This window comes from Chroicocephalus ridibundus, chromosome 4 (genome assembly GCF_963924245.1).
Source record: "Chroicocephalus ridibundus chromosome 4, bChrRid1.1, whole genome shotgun sequence".
NCBI classification, from domain to species: domain Eukaryota; kingdom Metazoa; phylum Chordata; class Aves; order Charadriiformes; family Laridae; genus Chroicocephalus; species Chroicocephalus ridibundus.
The window spans coordinates 44,253,087-44,275,383 of record NC_086287.1 but is presented as its reverse complement, the minus strand read 5'-3'; the positions used below and the strand labels follow the sequence as shown (position 1 = coordinate 44,275,383).

General features: G+C 40.0%; 1 protein-coding gene across 1 annotated transcript in view; it reads right to left on the bottom strand.

Moving 5' to 3' along the window:
- The window catches only part of LOC134514353 (cytosolic phospholipase A2 epsilon-like), a 33,988-nt gene extending 12,006 nt beyond the window's left edge, over positions 1-21,982 (bottom strand). Inside the window, exons 1-11 of the mRNA XM_063332116.1 lie at positions 21,956-21,982; positions 21,474-21,509; positions 15,578-15,650; positions 11,114-11,250; positions 10,285-10,416; positions 9,631-9,671; positions 3,238-3,280; positions 2,566-2,629; positions 1,069-1,211; positions 818-907; positions 50-87 (exon numbers count right to left, since the gene is read on the bottom strand). Of these exons, the coding sequence (XP_063188186.1) occupies positions 50-87; positions 818-907; positions 1,069-1,211; positions 2,566-2,629; positions 3,238-3,280; positions 9,631-9,671; positions 10,285-10,416; positions 11,114-11,250; positions 15,578-15,650; positions 21,474-21,509; positions 21,956-21,982 (824 nt within the window). The remainder of the gene's footprint in view (positions 1-49; positions 88-817; positions 908-1,068; positions 1,212-2,565; positions 2,630-3,237; positions 3,281-9,630; positions 9,672-10,284; positions 10,417-11,113; positions 11,251-15,577; positions 15,651-21,473; positions 21,510-21,955) is intronic.
- Between the last annotated feature and the right edge of the window lie 315 nt (positions 21,983-22,297).

The following is a 22,297-nucleotide window of genomic DNA, read 5'->3' as shown; positions in this document are numbered from 1 at the left end:
ACTAGTTTACAGTAATCCTGGATGATAGGACAAAAAGAGGCTATCTTACCATTTTCTTGCTGTCAAGCACAAGTGAAAGGAATGATCCTAGAAATCCAGAGAATAAAGCTAATTACCACCAGATTTTAAAACACTTCTTTCCTTCAGGCTCAGGCAAGGCTCATTCAGTAAGAGAGGAGGTTCTCAAATAAGAATTCACATGGCTAAGGATATTATTTTGGTACAATTAACCAAAGCCTCAGTCCCTGCTGTGGAATCAAATTCTCTCTTATCTAACCAGGCTGTCTGTTTGGGGCAATTAGTGAGCCACCAGCTTGCATGTTACACCAGCTCACAGCGTGCACACTTAGAAGGAGCAACAAGAATGAGAGAAGTTAACTTCTTTAAAAAAAGAAAAAAAAAATACATACAAAAGCACTTCCAACATCAATATTAGACAAGTTAAGATCTGAATTAAGCTCGTATTCTGGATTGTATTTTTTAAAACTAGCCATTCTGGAATTACCCCAATACCCAAAAAGAAATTTTGGAATGCATGCTCATAAGACAGTCATTTTTGTTCCTTAAAACCACTTAGTTCTAATTTTGGGATGCAGGTTTGCAATGATTTTCTTATTATAACTATTGTTAACACCCGCTTCCTTAAATGTGAATATGACAGTCTGTCTTTCTTTTTTTTTTTTTTTTTTAAAACATTTTCAATAAACAGCTGTACAGTTTTACACAGTGATTTTGTTCACTTGGTAACTTCATTTCTGGCAGGACAATATTAAACACATTGGGAAAATATTTCTTTCAAAAGGTTCACAGCACTCACCTCTTCTACTATTACTTCCTTCTGCAAAGGGAGTGAATTCAGGGGGAAAGAAAGGATCCCGGATTTCTCTGTTTCATTTTTATCTGCCAACTGAAACAATGTAAAAAGTAGTAGGCACGGACATGTGAAAGGTTTGTCATCTCTAGAACTTCTCCTATTAAGAGGGCTAGTTCAGTTGACTGGTTACATTAACACCTTCTTCTAATGTCATTGTGGTTAACGATAACATAATGGTAACGAGGGGAACGTACCTCTTCTGGTAATGTGACATCCAGTCTTGTCTGCTCATTTATAATGCAGTGAAACACGATGATCCTAAGGCTGGAGTCAGAGTCCAGAGAAATCTTCTGGCTTCCTTCATGCGATCCTTTCACTGTAAATGTAAGCTCCTGATCTAGACACAGAGGCAGGGAATAAAGGGAATTTTAACTATTCCAAGCAAACACACGTAACTAATAAACAAAATCCGCTTCTGCTCTGCATGCTTTTTGTCTGATTTTCCTTACACCACGATGATTAATTAGACTTTGGATGGCCAAAACAGATTGAAAACGGCTATAAAACATCTCAGTGGGTCTGTATTAATCACTAATATACAGAAATAACATATTTTTTAACTATTGTAGCATGCTATTTGGTAGGAGCTTTCCATGAATAAATAAAACTAAGATTTATATTTAAAGGAGTGTCAGTTTAAAGGCCTTTTGGATTAATCACAGTGAATTTATTTGATAGCAGTCTGTCCTGGTTCACCGCGTACATTTTATTGGATGTTGTGTCTGCTACAATAGTGGAATGATTCAAACGCAAACATCCAACGGGCTACTTGACATGTGCCCTCAAGTCAGCAAAACTGAAACGACCTGTCAACCCAAAGGCTGCGCTCCTTGGACAGAAAAGCCTTTATGTTTGCAGAGAGATCGTACGCTGTTCCCTGGCAAGATCAGGGCCAAGAGGTACATAATTTTAGGCCACTAACCTTTCCTCCTCATGTTACATTTCAGTCTGAAACTTGCTGTAATGCAACTCAGCCATTGCTATCATTTGCTTCATAAAGGTCAATTTTCCATTCGTGAATTTTCTCGAAACGGACACGATTTTTTGAGATTTTCCCCATGAGCAGCTTTACACAAGCTACTATTTATTTGAATTAACTTAAAGACTAGTGAAGAGTCCTGCTATATTTATTAGAGCTACATTTTACAGCCAAAGTCCTGATTCGGTGATGGTTTGCATTTTGTGCAGACCCCTTTGATGATACAGTTTTACATTTAAACTTAAGAGCTTAAGTTTACTATTTTTACTCAAGCAACCAAAAAAAAAATAAAATCTCTTTCAGAACCCTGAATGTGCAGAAACTTTGTACATACTCAAACCCAAATTAAACATACAGGATAAGACTTCTACATTTTAATTATAAGATGGTTTTAAAAGAAGATCCAACTTAGTTAAAAATGTTCATTTTGAACAAGCAATAAACAAAGAGAACTAATATGATTTTTTCCAAGTTTTTAATACTAGTATATATGGCTCTGTTTTTGCATCAATTTAAGATATGCCTCGGAACTAAATACTTGACTAACTTGAATTTTGACAGATACAATCTTTCTGCAAGATGGGGCATGGCAAAACTAAGTATTACGTGAAACCGCTAAAGTAACAAGCACAACAGATTATTAATTTTCAACATCTTTACAATGGCTGAATCACAACACAAAAACAATAGGTTAATGGAGCAATAACCTCACTTGTGGATTGCTGCGGCAGGTTCCCCGTATCCACTCTAACCTCCAAACAGGAAACCTCGCGTGCCTGTAGCAAGAGAGGATAAATGATGACTGAGAGAAGTGTAAATGTCACGGCACGCGATTCATACTGTTCTCAACCAACCCCTCTAGTTTATCAATGAGTAACACAATTACTATCTCTTACTATGCCTTCTGATAACATGAGGGCAATAGTGCTGTGGTATTTTTTTTGAAGTTTGAAAGTAAAGAGGAACAACTCATGAGCTGCTTGAACTTGGAGAGACAGTTAAGTAAAGAAGATGAGACCTATTCAAAATAATAGGCATATTGACATATGGGAGTCTTCTTACGAGCGTTTTATCATTTTGTCCGTTAACCCCTGATAGTTCTGGGTGTAACGTGGGAATAATGGGTAGGAAATTCAAGTTTATAGAAGAAAGTAGGTGGCACATGCATGCTGACAGCAGCCTCACAGCATGCCTTTGCAGAGGGCAGCACTGCAGTGGAGTGGTGGGAAAACAGTGATCCTTAGTGCCAACAACAGATCCTTTTTCTCAGTAGGACAGTTTGGCTGATAGTACTCGCTTTGGGACACAGCTCAATGTTTCCAGACTTAAAAACATGAAAACTTGTTATGCAGGCACAGGAAAGATTTTAAGAAATATACATTACCACTAGTACTCCATTGGTAACGATGCCATCGGGATAGTCCAGGCTGAAAAATATAATGGAAAATATATGTCATGGGTGGGACAATTCAGACGGATATTTAAGTGTATGAGTTAACACATTACTCATTTTCCCCCTCCATCAACTTTGACATTTCTGACTTCAACATTCTCACTCAAAAATACTTTAAAGCTTTTATCAAGTATATTTCTAGATGACAAGCTGAGTTGCAAGTTTTTCCATCCGCCCATGATAGAATACAAAGTCAGGCTTTTATTCCTGGGGTTTGTCATACTGACTTTAGTGACCACGTAATGAATTTTAACACAGGACATACTGAGTTTGAGGAGGGAGCTGGAGGCTGTTACATCCATCTTGATTGTTTTGATCATAATACAGTTTGACCCAAAGTTTTGTATTCAAAAAACTAATACACTTGTCTAGATTTCCACAAGTGACCAAAAATTACCATAACAGCGGAAGAGACTGTACTCGCCTCATTGAAGTTATTTGCAAAACAGATATGAGATGTTAATATATCACTGGATCCATAGATGTGTTTCCACTTATACAGCTAGGGGCAGAAGTGGGTTCATATACTGGCAGATGCCAATTTTTATACTCTTAAATATTTTTCCCTCAGAAAAATCAGGCAACGTCTCATTAAGGATATCTTCTAATTTACCTTTTTATTAAATTGCAGAGGGAAATTCATATAGTATTCTCCATAACCCAGATTAGTCCAAAGGGAATGCACGCATACATAAAATCATAAGGATTGAGCACCTACTCCTCAACCTGCTGCAGATGGTACGAGTTGTTTATTCAGACTTTACAAGTTATGGATTATACACTCTGTAGTCTCACATAGTTATATAATTAAGTATTTCGTCTTAGCTGAAACCAATAAAGCAATATGCTTCCTTTAAAATCAGATGAATGGCATTGTTGTTATCCATTTTAAGAGAAGGTTTATCAAAGCTCATAAAGAGTTTAAAGTTTAAATTTCCAAATCAGTATTTTCCTTTAAGAGAAAATTTGCATTGGCTAAATACAGTACAGAACACTCAGAAACAACTTTCCAGTAAAAACAAAACAAAACAAAAGCAAACACTACACCACCACCCTTCCCCCCCTCCCCGCAAAACAGTTATACACTGGAAAAAAGAGTTTTACCCAAGAATTTTGTAGGTTCTTTTTTTTTTTGGAAAGTGTATTTCAAAAGAGTTCAAAGAACATTGGTCAGTAATGGGCAAAAAATACTCTGTGTTTCCACCTGCATGCAGGGAAATGGGGTTAAGTACTACACAAGTTTTGTTCCAGACCCAAATTTTGCACTTAATTGCTATTTCATAGTCAAATAGTTGTAACATTACATGATGTATGGTGTCACTATCCTCAATACTTCATTAAAGAATAAAGGAAAGCAGGGAAAGAGCATGGTGGATAATAGAAGACCTGAGTCTGAATAGCCTGGTGAAACGAAGGTGGAAAGACAGAAAAAGATGTCTTTTTATAGACGTAAATATCCAATAAAGTGTAGTATTATTTGAGCTATTGGTATCAGCAAAGTATAAAGTTAGACTGATAATTATGAGTTCAAGGCATGACCTTCAAACAGGGAGGAAGAACCTGTATTGTTGGATAGAATGGCTTGGAAGGCTCCTGGGAAGAACTAGGACAACACAGGCATTGAGCACCAATGCCTGAGATGTCCCTCTTGGAGCATCACCTCTGTGGACACTCCTGTGAGGAAGCCCAGGTGCGGTCACTTGTTGGTTACTCTCCACACAGCACTTCCAACTTTTACATCCTGAGTTTCAGGGCTTCTGTTGGCTAGAAACCCAGCTGAGCTGGGTGCAGAAGAGCTCTTACTATTCAGGTTGGCAGACGCCTTTGAATATTTTGCCTTTCTTTGGAGCACTGAATAACGTCCACTTCTCAGGACTAGCTGGTACTTCCCTGACAACCAACCTGCTACTAGACAGCCCTCGTTACCCGTACTAGCAGTTCTGTCCTCTCCTGCATCACAGTTTGTGATGTATGGCCTTTCCTAATGCAGACTTCAGTTTTACTATGAGAACTAGGAGCTTGTCGTAGCCTGCAGCAGGAGAAGCCAAGAACAGAGGCCCTGGGCATCCTTCCCCACTAAATACCCATAGAAGGGGTGCCTAACACTGCAGTGGACTCTGTGAGCCCAGAGGTCACTTCACAACACCTGGTTCACCTCAGACTGCCTTCTCCTCCTTTTTAGATCATGCCTGGTTTATAATGAGGTGAGCAGTATTGTATGGGAAGCTACAGTCACACAAATTCACATATTACAGTTCACATTTGGAGTAGGCAACCGTGCTCTGTTTCCCCAGAGAATTTGGATTTTTTGATACTTATGTAGAAATTTTTAATTCTTTTTTGACAGATCCAGCTTCCCCTTTGTTTAGTAGCTTCCACATAGTGCAGGCTGCTTTTCCAAACTTTCTGAGAATCTGAGAGAACCATTGGGCATGGTACTTCTTCAATAAAGAAAAGTGTATTTGCCTCCAAGATTCTTTGGTTGTCGTTTTCCTTCACTTAAAACTTTTGCCTTAAGTGCTCCCTGAGGCCCTGTGACTTCTTGCCACAAGTACAAATACGAACAGTACATTTGTCCCCTCATGGATGGAGGCTCAGGCTACTCTGAGAGCTTCCCCAGCAGTGCCCAAACCAAATGGCTAGCATGATCTGCTGGTCCCTCCCCGCACGGGGGAAATTTCTCAAAATAACACAGCAGAACTACAGAAAGAAAAAAAGACTTTTATTTTCTAAAAATCATGCTTTTGCCGTATTTCAATAATTAATATTTAACTTTTATACAACTTTTTGTACACCTATTTACATTTGTGTGTGTTAAGTGGGCTCTGTTTTAAACATCATCTTTCACATTTGAAAAAGAAAAGGGTGGGGAAGCTGAGATGAAAGCTTGTGTAAGAGTGGTCCTTCATTCTTCTAAGAGTTGTTTGGGATGTACGTCCTCAGCTTGGGACATCTGAAAGATAGAAACATGCCAAAAAGATCAGCAGACCCAACAAATACCCTGGGGCCCTCAGACATCTCCTTGGAAATTCAAAGTACCTTTTAGTGCACCAGAAGTCTCTTTGGGGCCTCTCAGTATCAGGCATGGGCTTCAGAAGTCAGAGGGGAAGGGGATGTTAAGGGAGCGAAGCCACCTAGTCCAGCGGGACCCCGTCCCTGTAGCAACTCGTAGAGGCTCATGCTGATGCTGGACTCTACCAGGGGAAACACAAGGGAGAAAGCGCACGTTACCATTGATAATCACCAGAAAATAACACAAAAAGCACTAAAGTACTCAAATCGGCAACCTGTGTACAACGACCTTACCTTTTCTGTCACTGCTGCTCGAGGGCAGCAGCTGTCATGCCAGCTGGGCTCGTGTTATGGGCCCATAAAACATTGGGCAGGCGTTTGCAATCCCTTGGATCAGTTGCTGGTGAAAAGGCACTTGGAGGAAGGAGCATGCCTTCCTCTCTGTGTTGTTAGGATACACGGTCTGGCTCTCAGTGCCTGCCACAGATAGTGGCAGCAGAGAGGTGAGCATTTGCAGGTACTGCAGGAGTGGCGTAAGAGTGAGGCAAAACTAGAGAGGGTATTTGTCTCGCAGTTGTGGAAACCAGTCTACCAAAGTGAAGGTTTTCTTCCATTTTAAATAAAAGATAATGGGAATGCAAGCGGGAACAAATTCCATATAGCCCACCAGTGTATCATGACGAAATTTTTACAATGTTCTTTGGTAAAAGTGACACAAAACACAATTTTTGCAGTGAGGTCAATAAGCAAGCAAAAATAAGAGTGACAAAGCCACTATTGTAGGTGCAACCCAGGAAACTTTCTTGGCCTGGTGTTACACTTCACGTGGGATATTTTTCATGTGTAATGCTGGAAAGAAAGAACAGGCTAATACAGTAAATCTTCCTATTGGTAAAGTCTGGAATGAAGATGGGAAAGGAGAGAAAAACTACTTCAGATAAATAGTGTCAGACAAAATGTGCTGGTGGGAATAATTATTAATTTCAGAGATAAACTGCCATATTTACCCCCAAAAAAAGTATATTCTCATTGTTCCCATCACAATACCAGATTTCTCGAAACTTCCTTGCACGATTAGCTGTACTTCTTGTAAATACTATGGTTGACCCTCACCCTCTGAAAATTATCTCTAATCTCTGTCAACAATTCTCCCACCCAGCAACGCCAAAACTCTTGCCAAAACCTGATGAGCTTGTTAAACACAGGAGAGGTCGATTTCATCCATAGCTTTCTGGTGACCCATCTCAGCTACTTCCGTCTTTCAGACCTTTTCAGGGCTCTTTAGTTTATCACAGGTTACGCAATCCATTGTCTCCAATTTTAATGTCCAAACCCTTTAATTAATTACTCATGATATCACATTTCTCTATGTTGAGGGGAAAAAAGCCCTCTCAACATCCTACCAAGATCATGATATTTAATCAATTCACGTGTGCTTACACCTTTATTGCAGACTCAACTGACGGGCAGAACAGCATTGACCAATATGCGTATGCAAGGAATGCAAATGAGGGATAGTAGGGAAAATGTTTATCTGCCTCCCGACAAGAAGCCCATTTTCCCAGAGAAGTGTCTTCCCTTTTCTCAGTCCTGCTGTTACCTAATAGGGACGTTCCCTTACTTATGATGCAGCAATTTCTTCCCTTTGCGTGTTGAAAGCTTCAGGCCACAACTATAACATTGGTGACCCACGTATCACACTATGAATGAAAAAAGGGGATCAGATGTGTTCTTGCTGTAGCAACTGAGCCATGACTGTGATTCTTTTTAAAACCTCTTCCTTGGGACTGCCAAGGGTCCTTTTTATATGTATAGTCCCAACCATCATTTTCCAATGACTAGAATTCCTACTTGGACAGTACCTGCAGAAATAGCTACGTTTCTGACTTTATCTATTGAATACATCTCCAGGAAACGGCAATTGGCTGCAAGGTCCAAGAGAAGAGTTTGACACAGAGCTGTCGTGCACATGCTCCAAGGTGAATTCCAGCCTCCATACCTATATGCAAACCCACTCACGCACAACCTCCAAGCCAGACAACCTACCTGGACCTCCCTCATCAAAAGACAAGATTATTGAGACTATGATTCTATCTTTCAGAGGAAGGAAGATGGTAGACAGGCCATCTGGGACATCTACTGGAGCTCCCTTCCCCATTGCCATTACTGATGTCGTGGCACTCCTAAGCTGGGTCTTCCTGTTGCTGGGCTTTCTACCAGTTTTGGTGCACAGTAAACAACAAACAATACACCCTGGTGAGTTCCCATGACTTGTAATAGGAGATTCTGGGACTGCTTTATCTTCGACGGCTTTTTTGCTTGTGGACACTGGAAGATCTTTCCTTCTTTGTTCATAACACTTCGTTCATAACTACTGCCCTTTCTCCAGCAAGTCCCAATTTCCCCTTCCGTCAGGAATAAAGACATTATTCAAAGTCTCCACCAACATAGTATTCTGTTAGGCCTCCTGAAGTGCCCCGAATGCCTTGAGAAGGTCCCAGCAGTACCATCCCGTCTCTAAGGTTGTTTTAACAACACTTTCAGTTCAATAACATGGATCAAACTGGTAGCAGAAATCCTTTCAAGTAACTTTCTCAGAGTCATAAAGCATATTATGGAGACAGACTGTGATCCCACACCAGACTCCCTCTCCAGCTGGTGACAGATTTCTCCACAGCATGAATTACTTGACGCAAACACATCCCCTAAACAGTTAAAATCCACCAACACCTTTCAAGCCTACCAAGTGAAGCTAGTGCTGCTCCTCCAGTTTTCCTGGTTCCTCAGTCCTCAACCTCCCACAGTGATCTTTACTCTTTTCTTTATGCAGACTATTTTGTTCCTCTCCCTGCTGGAACTGATACTCAAGTCTACCACAGCTCCCTACGTGTAGCCAGACGATCAACTTACAAGAGAGCATTTTGTACTGCTGTCGATTTGAGGAGCCAGATTCTCCAAGAAGGAGGTACATAAGATATCTAGGCTTGGCACCCCTTCTTCTAAGGGTCAAAACTTCCCGAATATTGTAACTGTCCTCATACTTCCTTGTGTATTGATTCAATGACAAAACAAGAACAGGAGGAAGTTGGTGCCCAGGAGACAGCATCCAAACAGGGCAAAAATTACATTTTAAAATATCTAAAATCTAAAAATATGTATTCTGAAATTCCTGTTTACTAGACTTGAATGAAAACAGCTAGATACTGCTTTCAGAGACTGTAGGTTTAAGAAGCACATCACAGATGAACCAGCTGCCCAGTCTATTTTTACAGAAAATACAACAGTTTATATAGAATTTAGGACTCTACTCACGTGTTCTGCAGTGTGAACTCCACCTCCAGCTCCTCACGCGCCTGGAGTGAGAGCAGGAAAAAGAAAGAAATGTATATTATTTATTTTTCCTCATAGCTTTCATCACACATTACATATCATTTGTAAAATGTATATTTATAATAGCACTTTGGAAAATTCTCAGAGCATAAGAACAATTTGCAAAAGAAACTGTGGTGCCAACTGAAGATATTGGATTTTATGATATTGAAAAAGCAGACGCTAAAACTATTTTTTTTGAGATCTAAATACCATATGAGCATGCAGACGTTGGAACTGCTGTTCTGCTAAAACAGCCATTTTTCAGATTTCAATTCCCAATATAAAACAATCAGCTGTTTTAATATTACTACGGTTTAAAGTGGCTGAACAAGAGTTAACAAACACACCAGAAATATTCAGAATGAAGGCACCCACCAGGCAATTAGTTTTAGGCTGGTTGCATCCTAGAATTTTACCAGAGATTTTTTCTTAAAAACTAGCACGGAGCACTCATACAGGGATTTTAAGTCTTTATTATAATCGCAGCAAAATACAGTTTAAGTAGATTTTTCCTGTAGTGAAACACTGTAAAAGGATATATTTAGGTGGAAGGAAAGAATTTGCTCTTTTGTTCTCATTGATTCCATTGCTCACCAGTGGATTTAGCTGAAACTTCACTCGAACCGTACGTCCTACAGTGAGTTTATCTATGTCAAAGAGAACTGTGCAGAGCTCGTCATCCCTGGTGATTGTGTCTTCATCACAGACCTTTAGCTCCAGCACATTCTGCAAAAGGAGGTTAAGAATATCATCGACTTCTTTCTGTGTCTAATTGCTCCATAAGGCAGGAAAATCTCAAGGTTTCCTCCCTCCCCACTCCAGTTTTAGGGGAGGAAGGGAAAAAGAGAAAGACAAACAGAAAAGGGAAACTGATTTGGGAGTATTAGACTTCACATTAATAACTGTACATACACAAAGAAGCAGGCTTGTCTGCCCGAGGAAATGAAACAAGACAGACAGGTCATGCAGAACATTCATGAATTTGTGATAAATAACAGTATTAAAAGTTTCTACATTTTTTTTTATGGCCTTTGGCTCTAAGTGTATAAAACAGGCACAGATACACAAAAAGTGTTTAAAGGATTCCCTTTCCACCCTACCTAGAACTAACTGATCTTACTGTTATTTTCATGTGTTCTTTATCTTGGGTTTTACTTGTATCTGTGACTGGAAATAGGATAGAAGGACCATATTCTCTATGGGCAGGGCATTTAGTCCCTTCTCACTTCCTCTGTATAGTAGATGTTTAAGTAGCTGGAATAGAACAATACCAAGGAGATGTGACAGCAGAGTTTTTCCTGAGGAATCTTCAACACCTCCAGTGTTCAGAAACTAGCTAAATACTTACTGCTTTATTGTAGTTTTATATAATCTACTGACTATCTGCAAACAGCAAATGGTAAAAACCATTTATTTTCACTACCTTGACTCGGCGGTCGATTTTATAGCAGAAAGCTTCATTCCAGACAGGGTTTTTGCTGTTCCTGATGGTTCTTGTCCGAACCTTCTCACTTGAGGCAGTAGGCAGCCACAGTGTCACATAGCAATCTGAAAGGGTGACTGCATAAAGAGAAGATGTGCAGAGTGATAACGTATCCAGAGAAAGAACTACCGCACTGTGCACATTCAACCCTAATAAGACAAAGGTAACACAGTAAGGGATTTCTTCCTAAAGTATACAGCGTGAGGAGCAAATAATACAATGAAGCATTCACAAGAACACAGAAACATCCTCACACATTTGCCATGCTCATTCCCAATATAAAGTTTTATTTGAAATAACACTGTACTCTACGTGTAGTACAAGCACATCTATCCATGCTGCATTTAGTTTTATATTCATGACTATCCAAATAATTGGGGCAGGATAACATTGCCAAAACACGATAATATCTACTGGTATATGTCTCCTGCCACATGTGCTCACATCAGCTCTAGGATGGCTCCTCTGTCGCTCAGGCAACACACCTCACGACCTTCTATCTGGGCTATGGAAAGACTTGTCCTCCCCAGATTTGGTACCTTAACTAGTTGAAAGCCTTTATCAAAGTGCTGGCTTAAATGAAGAATGACAGATTTTTTTGCCAAAAAGTAAAGCGTTTCCCCCATAGAAGCCAAAAAGTTTGACTTCTTTACCACAAATCAGAATTTGCCAATTCCATATTCATTCACATATTTGACTAAATTTTTTAGAAGTTCTATCTTTCTCAGCAAGTCTTTTGGAAAACCAAATCAGTCTCAGCACCAGGGTTGAGTTACAATTCGTGCTATTCCTTCCTACCACTCTGTCTGCAGACTAGAAAAATCTTTCCATCACTCAAGTCTGGGGAAGGAGGCCATTAAATGCCAAAGACATCAGCTTCTTCCATATTCTGCCCCACCACATTTGGAGGGAGAACCACCAGGGAGTGAGACTTGCAAAAGCTTGAGACAGGCACCCATGGTCTTTCTCTCATACCTATAATGCAATACATATTCTCTCTATTCCACATTAGCAACACTCAACCAGTCATCTCGTTCTTACAGCAACCTTGTGAGTCAGAGGAGGTCAAATGATTCAACCACGGTCAATCCCTGCATCATGCTCAAAACGCGTAACAATGTTATTACATCATATTAAGTACAATTTTCTTCATGCATTTCCTCTTTATCTTTCAGTAACAACTACAGATTTAGATTTTTCCACCAATCATATTTCTACCAAGCTGTGCTTTTACCATGTAGTTAACTATGCTATCACTGCCAGAAAAACCTTAGCAGTGACTATGGGAGGGAAAGCATTTCCAGAAAGCTCTCTTAGCCAAACCTGATCAGAAGAGCGTGACCAATCAGGCACTCGGCAGAGGCAAAAGTGTAGGTAGATGAAAATGTAGATGGCTGATGGTGATTAATGCTAGAGCTTCCATTTTCAAAGAACTTGGAGACACACCAATGAATTAGTTCACAGAGACAACGTAAGGATTAAGCAAGTTTGAGAAAACTTGAATGACTTGCCCAAGATCCCATAAGGCAGTCAGTGTCAGGGTCTGAAAGACTGTCTAGATTTCCAGGCCTATATTCAAATCTATTAAAATTATCCTGGCTCTGGAACAACACAGGGAGAAAGACTTCTAAAGCATATTAATTTTTCATTGGTAAATAGGAATGTGAGAATCAAAGACCACGAAGAAAGATTCCCTTCAATAAAATAAGCACAAACACTTCACTAACAAGAAAATTGAAATGGGGGGAAATTTGATTTTCAATATATATTGAAATGGGAAACACCAAGGTTTAATCAGGTTAAAACAGGAAAGCTAAAGTGGAGAAAATAAATGCTAACTCAGAACTAGAGTAACTAGAACCATACTGTTATCACTACAAAGAGGCAGAAAATGGATACTTTCCCATAGTTGAAAATACCAAGGTTTTAAGGAAAACTTACTGAAATGTTTGGATTCTCAAATGCCTTTTTTAATGCCTCAGCAAAGGTAAAGCCTGCCTGGCATATCCTTGCCACTACAGACAAAAAAATTAATATTTTTTTTCCACAATACTTTGAGTTTCCTTAGAAAACAAGTTTTCTGATGAGAAAATACTCTTGCTGAAAAGTTTTCAAACCTCTCTGCCAAATACACTTTAAATAAAGCCTTGGGAAGCCCAGGTTCTGAATTCGCGTCATCTCAAGGGGATAAAGATATGATAGTCATCTGTTTTTGAGACCAGAACACAAGGAAATAGGGCAATATGATGTGAGAGACATGCCAACAGGCTTCATGAAGAAAGACTGTACGATTCACTGTGGTAAGGAGCGACTGTGAGCAATTCATTCCTGAGAAGAGGAGCCACAATGAATTGCAGTCACAATGAATCGCAGCATAAGCAGGCAACCTGCTGGAGTACACAAATCCACACATAATTGTGCATGCAGGTTTGCAGATGTAATTGCAGTGACTGCCTGGCCAGCTCACATATTTTGTTGATGCAAATCAACACTTAGGCATTTGAACATCTGGGGTTTGTTAAATAAGAAGTCAGCACATAAAACTGTAAGCCCACGAAGTGTGTATTTCTGCACATTAAAATAGGATTTTAATCTGTAAGAAACCCAGAACTTTACAATTTACAAGCTGCTCTCAGTTTGCCTCATGAACCAAATCCCTTTTTCAAAACAACACAGTAAATATCACAAAGTAGTTTGATCATCTGTCATTTATAGAGTAAAAAAATACTAAGACGTAAACAGTAAACAAAGCATCCAGTAAATCATGGCAGATTCTTTAAATAAAAGGAACAAGATAAATAAGCACAGTAGTATTACTTTGCTGAAGATGCAGGAGTAACCCAGAATACCACAAGTGAGTGTAGCAGAGATTTGTTCCCTGATAGTAATCATTCATTCAAAACCACTGTTGTTAAGCACAACTTCCACATGTTCCAACCACGTTCTTCCTGCCAGGAACCACCAAATCCAACCTCAGATAAGAAGATAAAATTTTCTCTCTACTCTTAACCCATTACATTAGTTGAATTCTCAAGATATATAGTAGATTAACTAAAATTTACAGCTGGTTTCCTTACAAACTATGATGTTCCGCATGAAATTCTGAGTGTGCCAAAAGAAATTTAATTTTGAGCAGTGTTCAGCAACATTTTGGTGAACATATTGTGGACTTTTCATCTCTGGTTTACGTCTTTCCATTGTATTTTTACAGTCTTTCAATTTGAATTTTTTTTATTCTCTTTGTCTTTATTTCGCCGCCTTCTTTCATGCCTTTCCAACTTCTTTACACAGAGGTTTCACCATTCAATTTCCCCATGGAAGTGACTCAGTGGCATAACTGCATTTTGAAAGGCACCTGAAAAAGCCCCAGTGCACCCAGAAGAGTGAGTTATTGGGGGCCCACATCTGTGGAACAGAAGCTGTGAGGAAGCTCCTCAATGAATCGGGAATTTTAAAATACAGAATTTAACCAGTCCCTCCCGTGGGTGAGTCAGTGTCACTTTTGGACAGTGAACAAATGGTTTATTCCACCTATTGCAAGTCTCATTCTTCCACTGAGAATTTTTGGTTTATATTTGCTGCAACACCGGTACCACAAGCTGGTGCCCACTAGTCTGCCGAGGCAGAGAAGGTCAATCATTACTGGGCTTCCACAGTTGGATATCACCAGACTTGTGGGCTTCCCTACTGCAGACAGTTCTTCTATCTTGGTCCCTTCTCACTATTAACTCTTGTTCTGTGATCTGGCTATGACGTTTTTCTCTTGTAGTCTCTATTCTAGATACCCTTTTCTCTCTTCCCCTCACGCTCCCTCACTTAAACTCCTTTAAAACACTCACAGTAGTGCTCTGTTTAATTTTTTCTTTTAAATTGCTCCATTCTTTAGATTAAATAAATTCCCAGATATACTGGATTTTATCACCTCTTCTTGCATATATATAAATTGTGAAGAAGTAACAGAATGTTTTTGCTTGTACTTCTGTTATTTTCATAGGCTTTCCTACTACTGCTGATTTTACATTTGCATCACCGGTCCTCTACTTTCTTCCGTCCAAAAATTCTGTAGGGAACGCTCAGGTTTCTTACTCAAAAGTGCAAAAATTTTCATCATTTAAAGAGCAGCCCTCTGATCAACAGCTAAGTCTGATGTCACAAGGATAGGAAATAAACGTCATACAGTGAGGTATGAAAGCAAGAGATCAAACGCACCACCTTACTTGAATTAGCCTCTTTAGGCTTAAGAGGAGAAAGCAACATTTCAGTATCACAGTAAAAATAATTCTTGCAAACCTGCAGCAACATATCTTTCTATTCCTACACAATTTAAGAACAGCAACATTGACCAAATATTTTCTTTACTTTAAAGAATTATAAGAACCATCCAACAATAGTAGAAGTACTCACGCACGTCTGCCTTCCGGACGTTCCTCACTCTTAGGATTTTTACAGTAAGCAAGTTGAAAGGAGATACTGGTCTCTGCATGACAATTCAAAAAAAAGAAAAAGAGAAAAAGAGATTACACTGAGATTAGTATCATAGTGTGTAGTCACAGACTACTATAACCCTAAATTTCTAAGAATGTAGACAAAACAAGGTTTTTAAGGTTGAGCCAATATCATTTATCAAACCAACTGGAACAGTTGGGAAAACTGTACAAATTTCTGGCACAGAATCCTTTTCAGGTCTGAAATAGAAGCAACAGATTTCAAAACCACATATGAGCTGAGAATAGGAGCTGAGAGTTTGATTTGATAAAGATCACATCTTTCTAACTCTGCTCCGTTATTATCACAATAAACACTCCTACAGTGCACATGTGGGTTTCCTCGCCTCTTACACACCACTGCCTGCAATAGAACAGACTCACTGGGACACCAAACACTGTCACAGTAGCTGTGCAAGTAAAGCTAAGCAATCACCATGCACCAGCAAAAGCTCCTGCACCAGCAGAAGCTCCCACACGCAGCCTGAAAGGCCAGAAATGCAGCTCACAGTAACGAAATACTTCTCATGAAGACTCTGATCCATCTCTGATCTTCAGCCCTGACCCCAGCAGAAGGCTACTAAACTCTTTCCAGAGATGATCTTGGGAATTAATTCGGAACTGCACTAGATATCAGACACTTTGGGCTCAAAGATATTAATTCTGCAATACCTCATAATTTCCATGGCTCATACTAATATGTTTTCATATTCCTCAGGTTATAAATTAACCTTCCCCCATTTCACCTGGGAGATAACCACTTAGCACCTTTCTCTCCCCTCCCACTCTAACATCTCCTCTGTTTCATAGGTACCATCTTTCCTTTTAAAACCAATGTATGTTCAGATGTCATTTCTCTCAACACTTGCTTCAAATTGGTATTTAGCTTTCAGTCTACTGATTCTGTTTTTAGAACAGAAACAGGTGTTTTATGCCCAGAAACTTGTCTCATCTTTCTATGTATACCAGTTTGTAAGAACAGACATCAACTCTAACCGTAAACCCTCTCACTCCTGCATTCATAGACTTACTGTACCTTAGTAAAGTTAATGCAGTGTCCTAACACAAACACGTGGGTTTTATTACTTTGCATCTGAAGTGCCTCTGTTAATCATAAGCAACAACAGTAAAAATGATGTATTGATGTTAACTAGTAAAATCTACCTTTCTACTATTTCCTTCATACACGCTATGCATTTTGCCAGCCCATTTGTCTTTCCATCTGTACCACAAGGCTTATCCTGAAGTGTTTCACAATGCTTTGACAAAGTGTTAAGCAACTGGGACTGTGAAGTGACATTGGGCACTAACACAATGTAATGAAGTAGGTCCTTGTCCTCACCAACAAAAACCTCAGCACCCCTGAAAATGCATCAGAGATGAAGAACAGTCTCCAAGAAACAGCCTGGGCAATCCCCGGCACATCCTCTTGTACTTCCCTTTGGGTGGGCAAGGGGCCTGAAGATGCAGAGTTGAAGGTCAGTGAGACAGCAGCAGGAGGGTTGGATGGGCACATGATATGGGCACATTTGTTCTACATTATCTTAACCTGTCCAGAATAGCACAGGACATAGTTTTATGGTGCATAGTTCGCAGACACTTGAATTGTCAGCTGTGGGACATTGCAGTTGTCTCAGAGAGTATATCACACATCTACCTGCTCCATTATCCCAAACATGGCCACTTGGACAGAAACACCTTGAAAGAAAAAACTAGTTTTTTCATGGGGAAAGGAAAAAAAAAAAAAAAGATTACAGTCTCCAACCTAAAGCAACCAAAAGACATCATGACCAGACTATGCAGTTGAACTGCCATAACTACTGTTCTATATGCATTAAATAGAACTGGGTAAAACACAGAAGCACTCCTAGGCGCAGGGACCAACAGCCAAGGCTTGCCTCTCCCTGCCAAATCTACTGACAGGTGTGCTGCATTTAGGTTTGGTCCCTGCTTTCCCATCCAATAAATCCTAAATGTTTTTGTCCTCAGAACTGCTATTTCAGCAGAAGAGGTGGAGTATTTCTTCACTCAGGAAGGAGGGGGCCTGCATCCCTCAAATACAGAACAGACTTGAGAAGTTCCCCATGCCAGGGAAGTATCATAACCACTAGGCTGGACACCATTTTAAAGGAATAACCTTTGCCAGTTCTTTGAAAACAAGCGTCTAGACCTCTACTTTGTGCATCTCAAGTGGATAGTGGTATCTCCCTGCAGCCTGGAGGGGCACACAGAGACAGGATCTAAGAAGGGTGTTTCTGTGCTCAGCTGTCCCTGTTAGCTGGATGTACAGATTTATACAGTTCCCTTCTCAGCTGTCACAATTCCCATTCTGATGTTTCTAACTCTTCAAACATATTGAATCAATCCTCAGTGCTTCATTTTGGCTTCTGGAGTCTTTTCCCACACTACAGACTTGGAAGTCCGGTCTTATAGCTCCTAACTTTTAGGTGCCTGAATGCTTCATCAAGTCTAGCAGTCAGCAACTTTCAAGAGATTCACACAGAAAAACTATCTTAAACAGGGTAATCTGCTAGTTGTAGGCAATGACTCCCACATCTTTCCCTTTAACATGACGATGACCATATCGCAGGCTGGGTAAGTTCTGAGGCCAGAAGCCTCCCAGGTCAGTTATTACACACACTTCGACTTTCAGCTTCTGTATTTATTTCGTCTGAGACATGATTGTTACCTCATAAACCGGAAACACAAGCCAGGCATTTTAATAAGCAGTTTGAAACTACTTAAATATATGAGATTGCAAACACAGGACTTGGTCACACTAGCCTACGTCAGATAAAAGTTCAATTAAGTCCTGTGGCACACTTGTGCAATCCTTACATATCTAGTCCCCGGGAAGTCAATAGGAGTGTTCACATACGTGAGTGCTCATCCGTATGAATAAGAGTTACATAACTAGGCTCTGAAACTGCTCTATTTCAGTAAAATTCCAAGCTTAAAAGTCTTTTATAGAATTTTTTTCTTGAGGAGACTGGAGTGAAACACGTACAACATTCCCAAGTTACATCAAGAGAAAAGGCAGTTATCAAAGTACAACAGCGTGTCAGATCTATTTGGAGCAGAGCATTCTTCTCTTAGGTTTCCCTTCAAAAAGGAACAGAAATATCACCAGTACTTTAAAAACCATGAAGGCCAACAAAGAAAACGCTCAGGCCTGTCAGAAAGAGCGGGAGTACTCTAAAACACAGATCTTTGCCTTGCTTCTGACCTGGGTCAGGTATGTGGCACCTTTAAACTTCAAAGAGTTTTGGAGCCCCAAGGGCAGGCAGGATTTCATTATATTACTATGTCTACCACCTCAGGCAAGGTCAAATGCATAAGAAAAGCTTTTTCCTTGTATTCCTGTTTTGTATTTATTTCACCCATTTTAAAATATCCTGTAGCTGGGTATTATTAAGTCAGTAGAAGTCACTGGGGTTGTTCCAGAATAAAAATAAAAGAAGCAGCAGTGACTCAAGGCCTGCTTCTTTCCAAGAGCTATGTAAAACTTGTGTGGCTTCAGACTGCCATATTCATGTGATTTTATTTCTCTTCCTGTTTGCAGCTCCACAGCCGGACTTGCACGTTAGAATAAATCCAAATCTTAGAAGAGAAACCAAGTCAGGCATTTCCACAGTTCAGCATGGCTTTTCTCAAGACCACTCTAGCCTATATTATTTTGATATGATCCAGTAATTTGAGTAATTTAAAAAGTATTACTTTTCTGCCTGTCAGCTTAAGGGCACTACCGACATCTTCTCACCAAATGTTTTACATATTACCTTTAATTTAAATGGCCATTCAAGTTTAAATCACACACATCCCATGGGTTGCCCTGAAACTGACTCTGATAATGAAAGCCGATTCCCTTAACTGAGCCATTGAGTAACAAAAAAAAAAAAAAAACCACCCTCAGATATACTATGCTGATATATTTATCATCATAAATACTAACTTTCATGGCAAAAGAAAGGACAAAAAATGTCAGGTCTTTCCTGACTTTTGCCTCTGTGAGCCTTGAAGACTCAGGACAGAAAGAAGGGGCTCTGTGTTCTACTCTAAATTCTACGTACTATATTCAGGCCAGATCTGCCACCCGAAATACCATAAAGACAAGAGGCACAATCTAAAGTTACTGAATTGTACAGGTCTCGCACCTAGAGACCTACTAATAACGTTAAAAGCACTAAGGATAAAAAAACAGCTTGATCTTCTAAAGGCAGGCTAAGTATACAGAATTAAAAGTAACAATATTTATGATACTAGCATACTTTCTTAGAGCTGCAAGACTACACACAGCGGCCTAAACATCACTTTAAAAGCTGTGTTTTGAAGAAACTCTGCAATGTCTTTGCTTTACTCCAGCATTTCACTTTGAACAGAGAAGGTAAGTGGCTCTCGGGCACAATCAGGCATCAGATAGTATCTGTCCTGGTTTGAGGTAAAAGAGAACCAACTTTCTGTTCAGTAATTTTATTTCTCAGCTAGGCCTCTTCTAACTGTCTGAAATTAACAGCATATTGTGCCAAAACCAGTTCGTTCTCAGCGTGATAAGATCAATATTTACAATTAGTGCCAAGGAATGGTACGCAGAGAGACTCATGCTTATACTTACTGCTATAACAGCAAAGGTCAGCTAATTTCGTTATTTGCCCCACTGAAGGGTCGGAAGTGTAAAAGCATAGAGGGGTCCCACCGGCAGGGAGGAGCGGACAGGACAGGTGACCCAAAACTGACCAACAGGGAGAGGTGGAGGGAGAGCATCTGTCACCAGCCATTGGCCAATTTGGCCAAAACCACGACACTATCAATAACAGAAAACCTTCACAAGGAAGACCAAATTTACCACCATTTGGGAGAATCTCTGTATCACTGCAATCCCCCCAGGAGGAACCAAAGCCCAAAACAAAACAGGCTGGGAAACCCCCCTGTCACTGAAGCAGGGGCAAGAGCCCATCTTTCCAACTACAGATCCCCAGAGTCGCAACTGATATTGGCAGCCCCAAACCCATTGCAAGCGTCTGAAGACAGCCCCATCCTGTTGCCACTGCCTTTGTTCCCATTCACTAGCTCATAGCAGCTTATCATCTGATGTATTTTCCTTTATGCTAATATCTGTTAACATGAACATTTGCTAATTGCCCAGGGAGTTTTCATTTGCCTGTGCAAAGACTTCATCCTCAGTTCAGCCTTTACAAAACAACTTGTTGCTCTTTTTTCACCTTCAGAGAAGTTTGGGCGCTGCTCTCACTCCTACCAGACCAATGAGACTGGGCTTGTCAGGAGGCTGAACACAACACATTTATTCCACAGTTTTAATTGTCCTGATGCTGTGTTTTTAAACACCGTGTTACACAGAGAATTGCAAACTCTACGATAGGTCCTTACAGAGCAAAGAAAGCCTACAAGGAATACTACAACACTAAGAACAATTGAAAGGCCCTTTTAAATGAAGTCTTCTTATGAAAAAATAACATATAAGACAAGTGGGTGTTTCATCCAAATAAATCAAAACACAAAAAAAGCAAGGAATTAAAAAAATTAATGTAGGTGAACTATAAAATACCCTGACACAGCGTAAAACCTACTCACAGCATCATAAGCACCAGACACCAGCAGAGACCAGACTATTTAGAGTTTACGGAAAGCCAAGGCAATATTTCATCTATGGAGTTGAAGCTGCAGCTCAGCTTTTCAGTGTTCAGTAAATATTGCAGTACAGTTTTCCCCCGAGCCATTGAATTCCTAACATTTTTTCTGGTGATCTACATTCAGCGCTGGACAGCATTTAATGAAGGGCCAAGCTAATTACTACCTACCGTTCTCTCCACTGGTGCTGAGGTGCCCGTAAAAGTCTAGGAAAAACAACACAAGGCAAAGTTAAGAAAACTAAGCTACGTGTTACACTCTTATTTTAGGCTGACATTTAAAGACATCTCATATTCAAAGCCGTACTTAGAGCTATTCTCATTAACGACACTCATTAGGTGCTTTACCCATCACCAAACCCATCACAACTCTGTGCCAGCTTCTCATTTCCTTGACATGAAGCTTCTTTTTAAGGATGCACAGTAAGTAACGTTGTTAGCCTTAAAACATAGCTTGAAAATGCAGACATGCCACGAGGTTCTGTAAAAAGCTAGATTAGCAAAACCATTGTTGCAACCACAAGGTCTAAGGAACAGCAAACTCACTTTCCGTGGATTGCCCGTACATCTCAAAGAGCTTGGTCTCCTCTGTGATCAACTTAAATGGAACATCAGACAATTTTACCCACTTACTATCAGCTTCTTTTGCTTACCTCATTTGAACTTAAATTTGATCCCATTGCAGCCCCAGTTGCATATAAGTCCAATGTTAAAAGATACTGAGTCGTACAGCTGGCAGGAACTCCTCATGCAGATTAGGGGTGGAGGAATAGGGATTTTATGACAAGGCTCTCCCGCCCCACCCCTTTGTTATTGCCAGTCATTAGGCAATCCCCTCCCTGCTTCCTGCAGCCTATTAGAGCACCTCAACTGAGTCAGCAGAACAAAGAGTTATTTCTTTTTTTACCTACCGTGATGTCTGGGGGGGACATTGGAGCCCCTTTCTGCCCAGGGATTGCTTTCTTGAAAATACTGCTGCTGATAAGTTTTGCAGT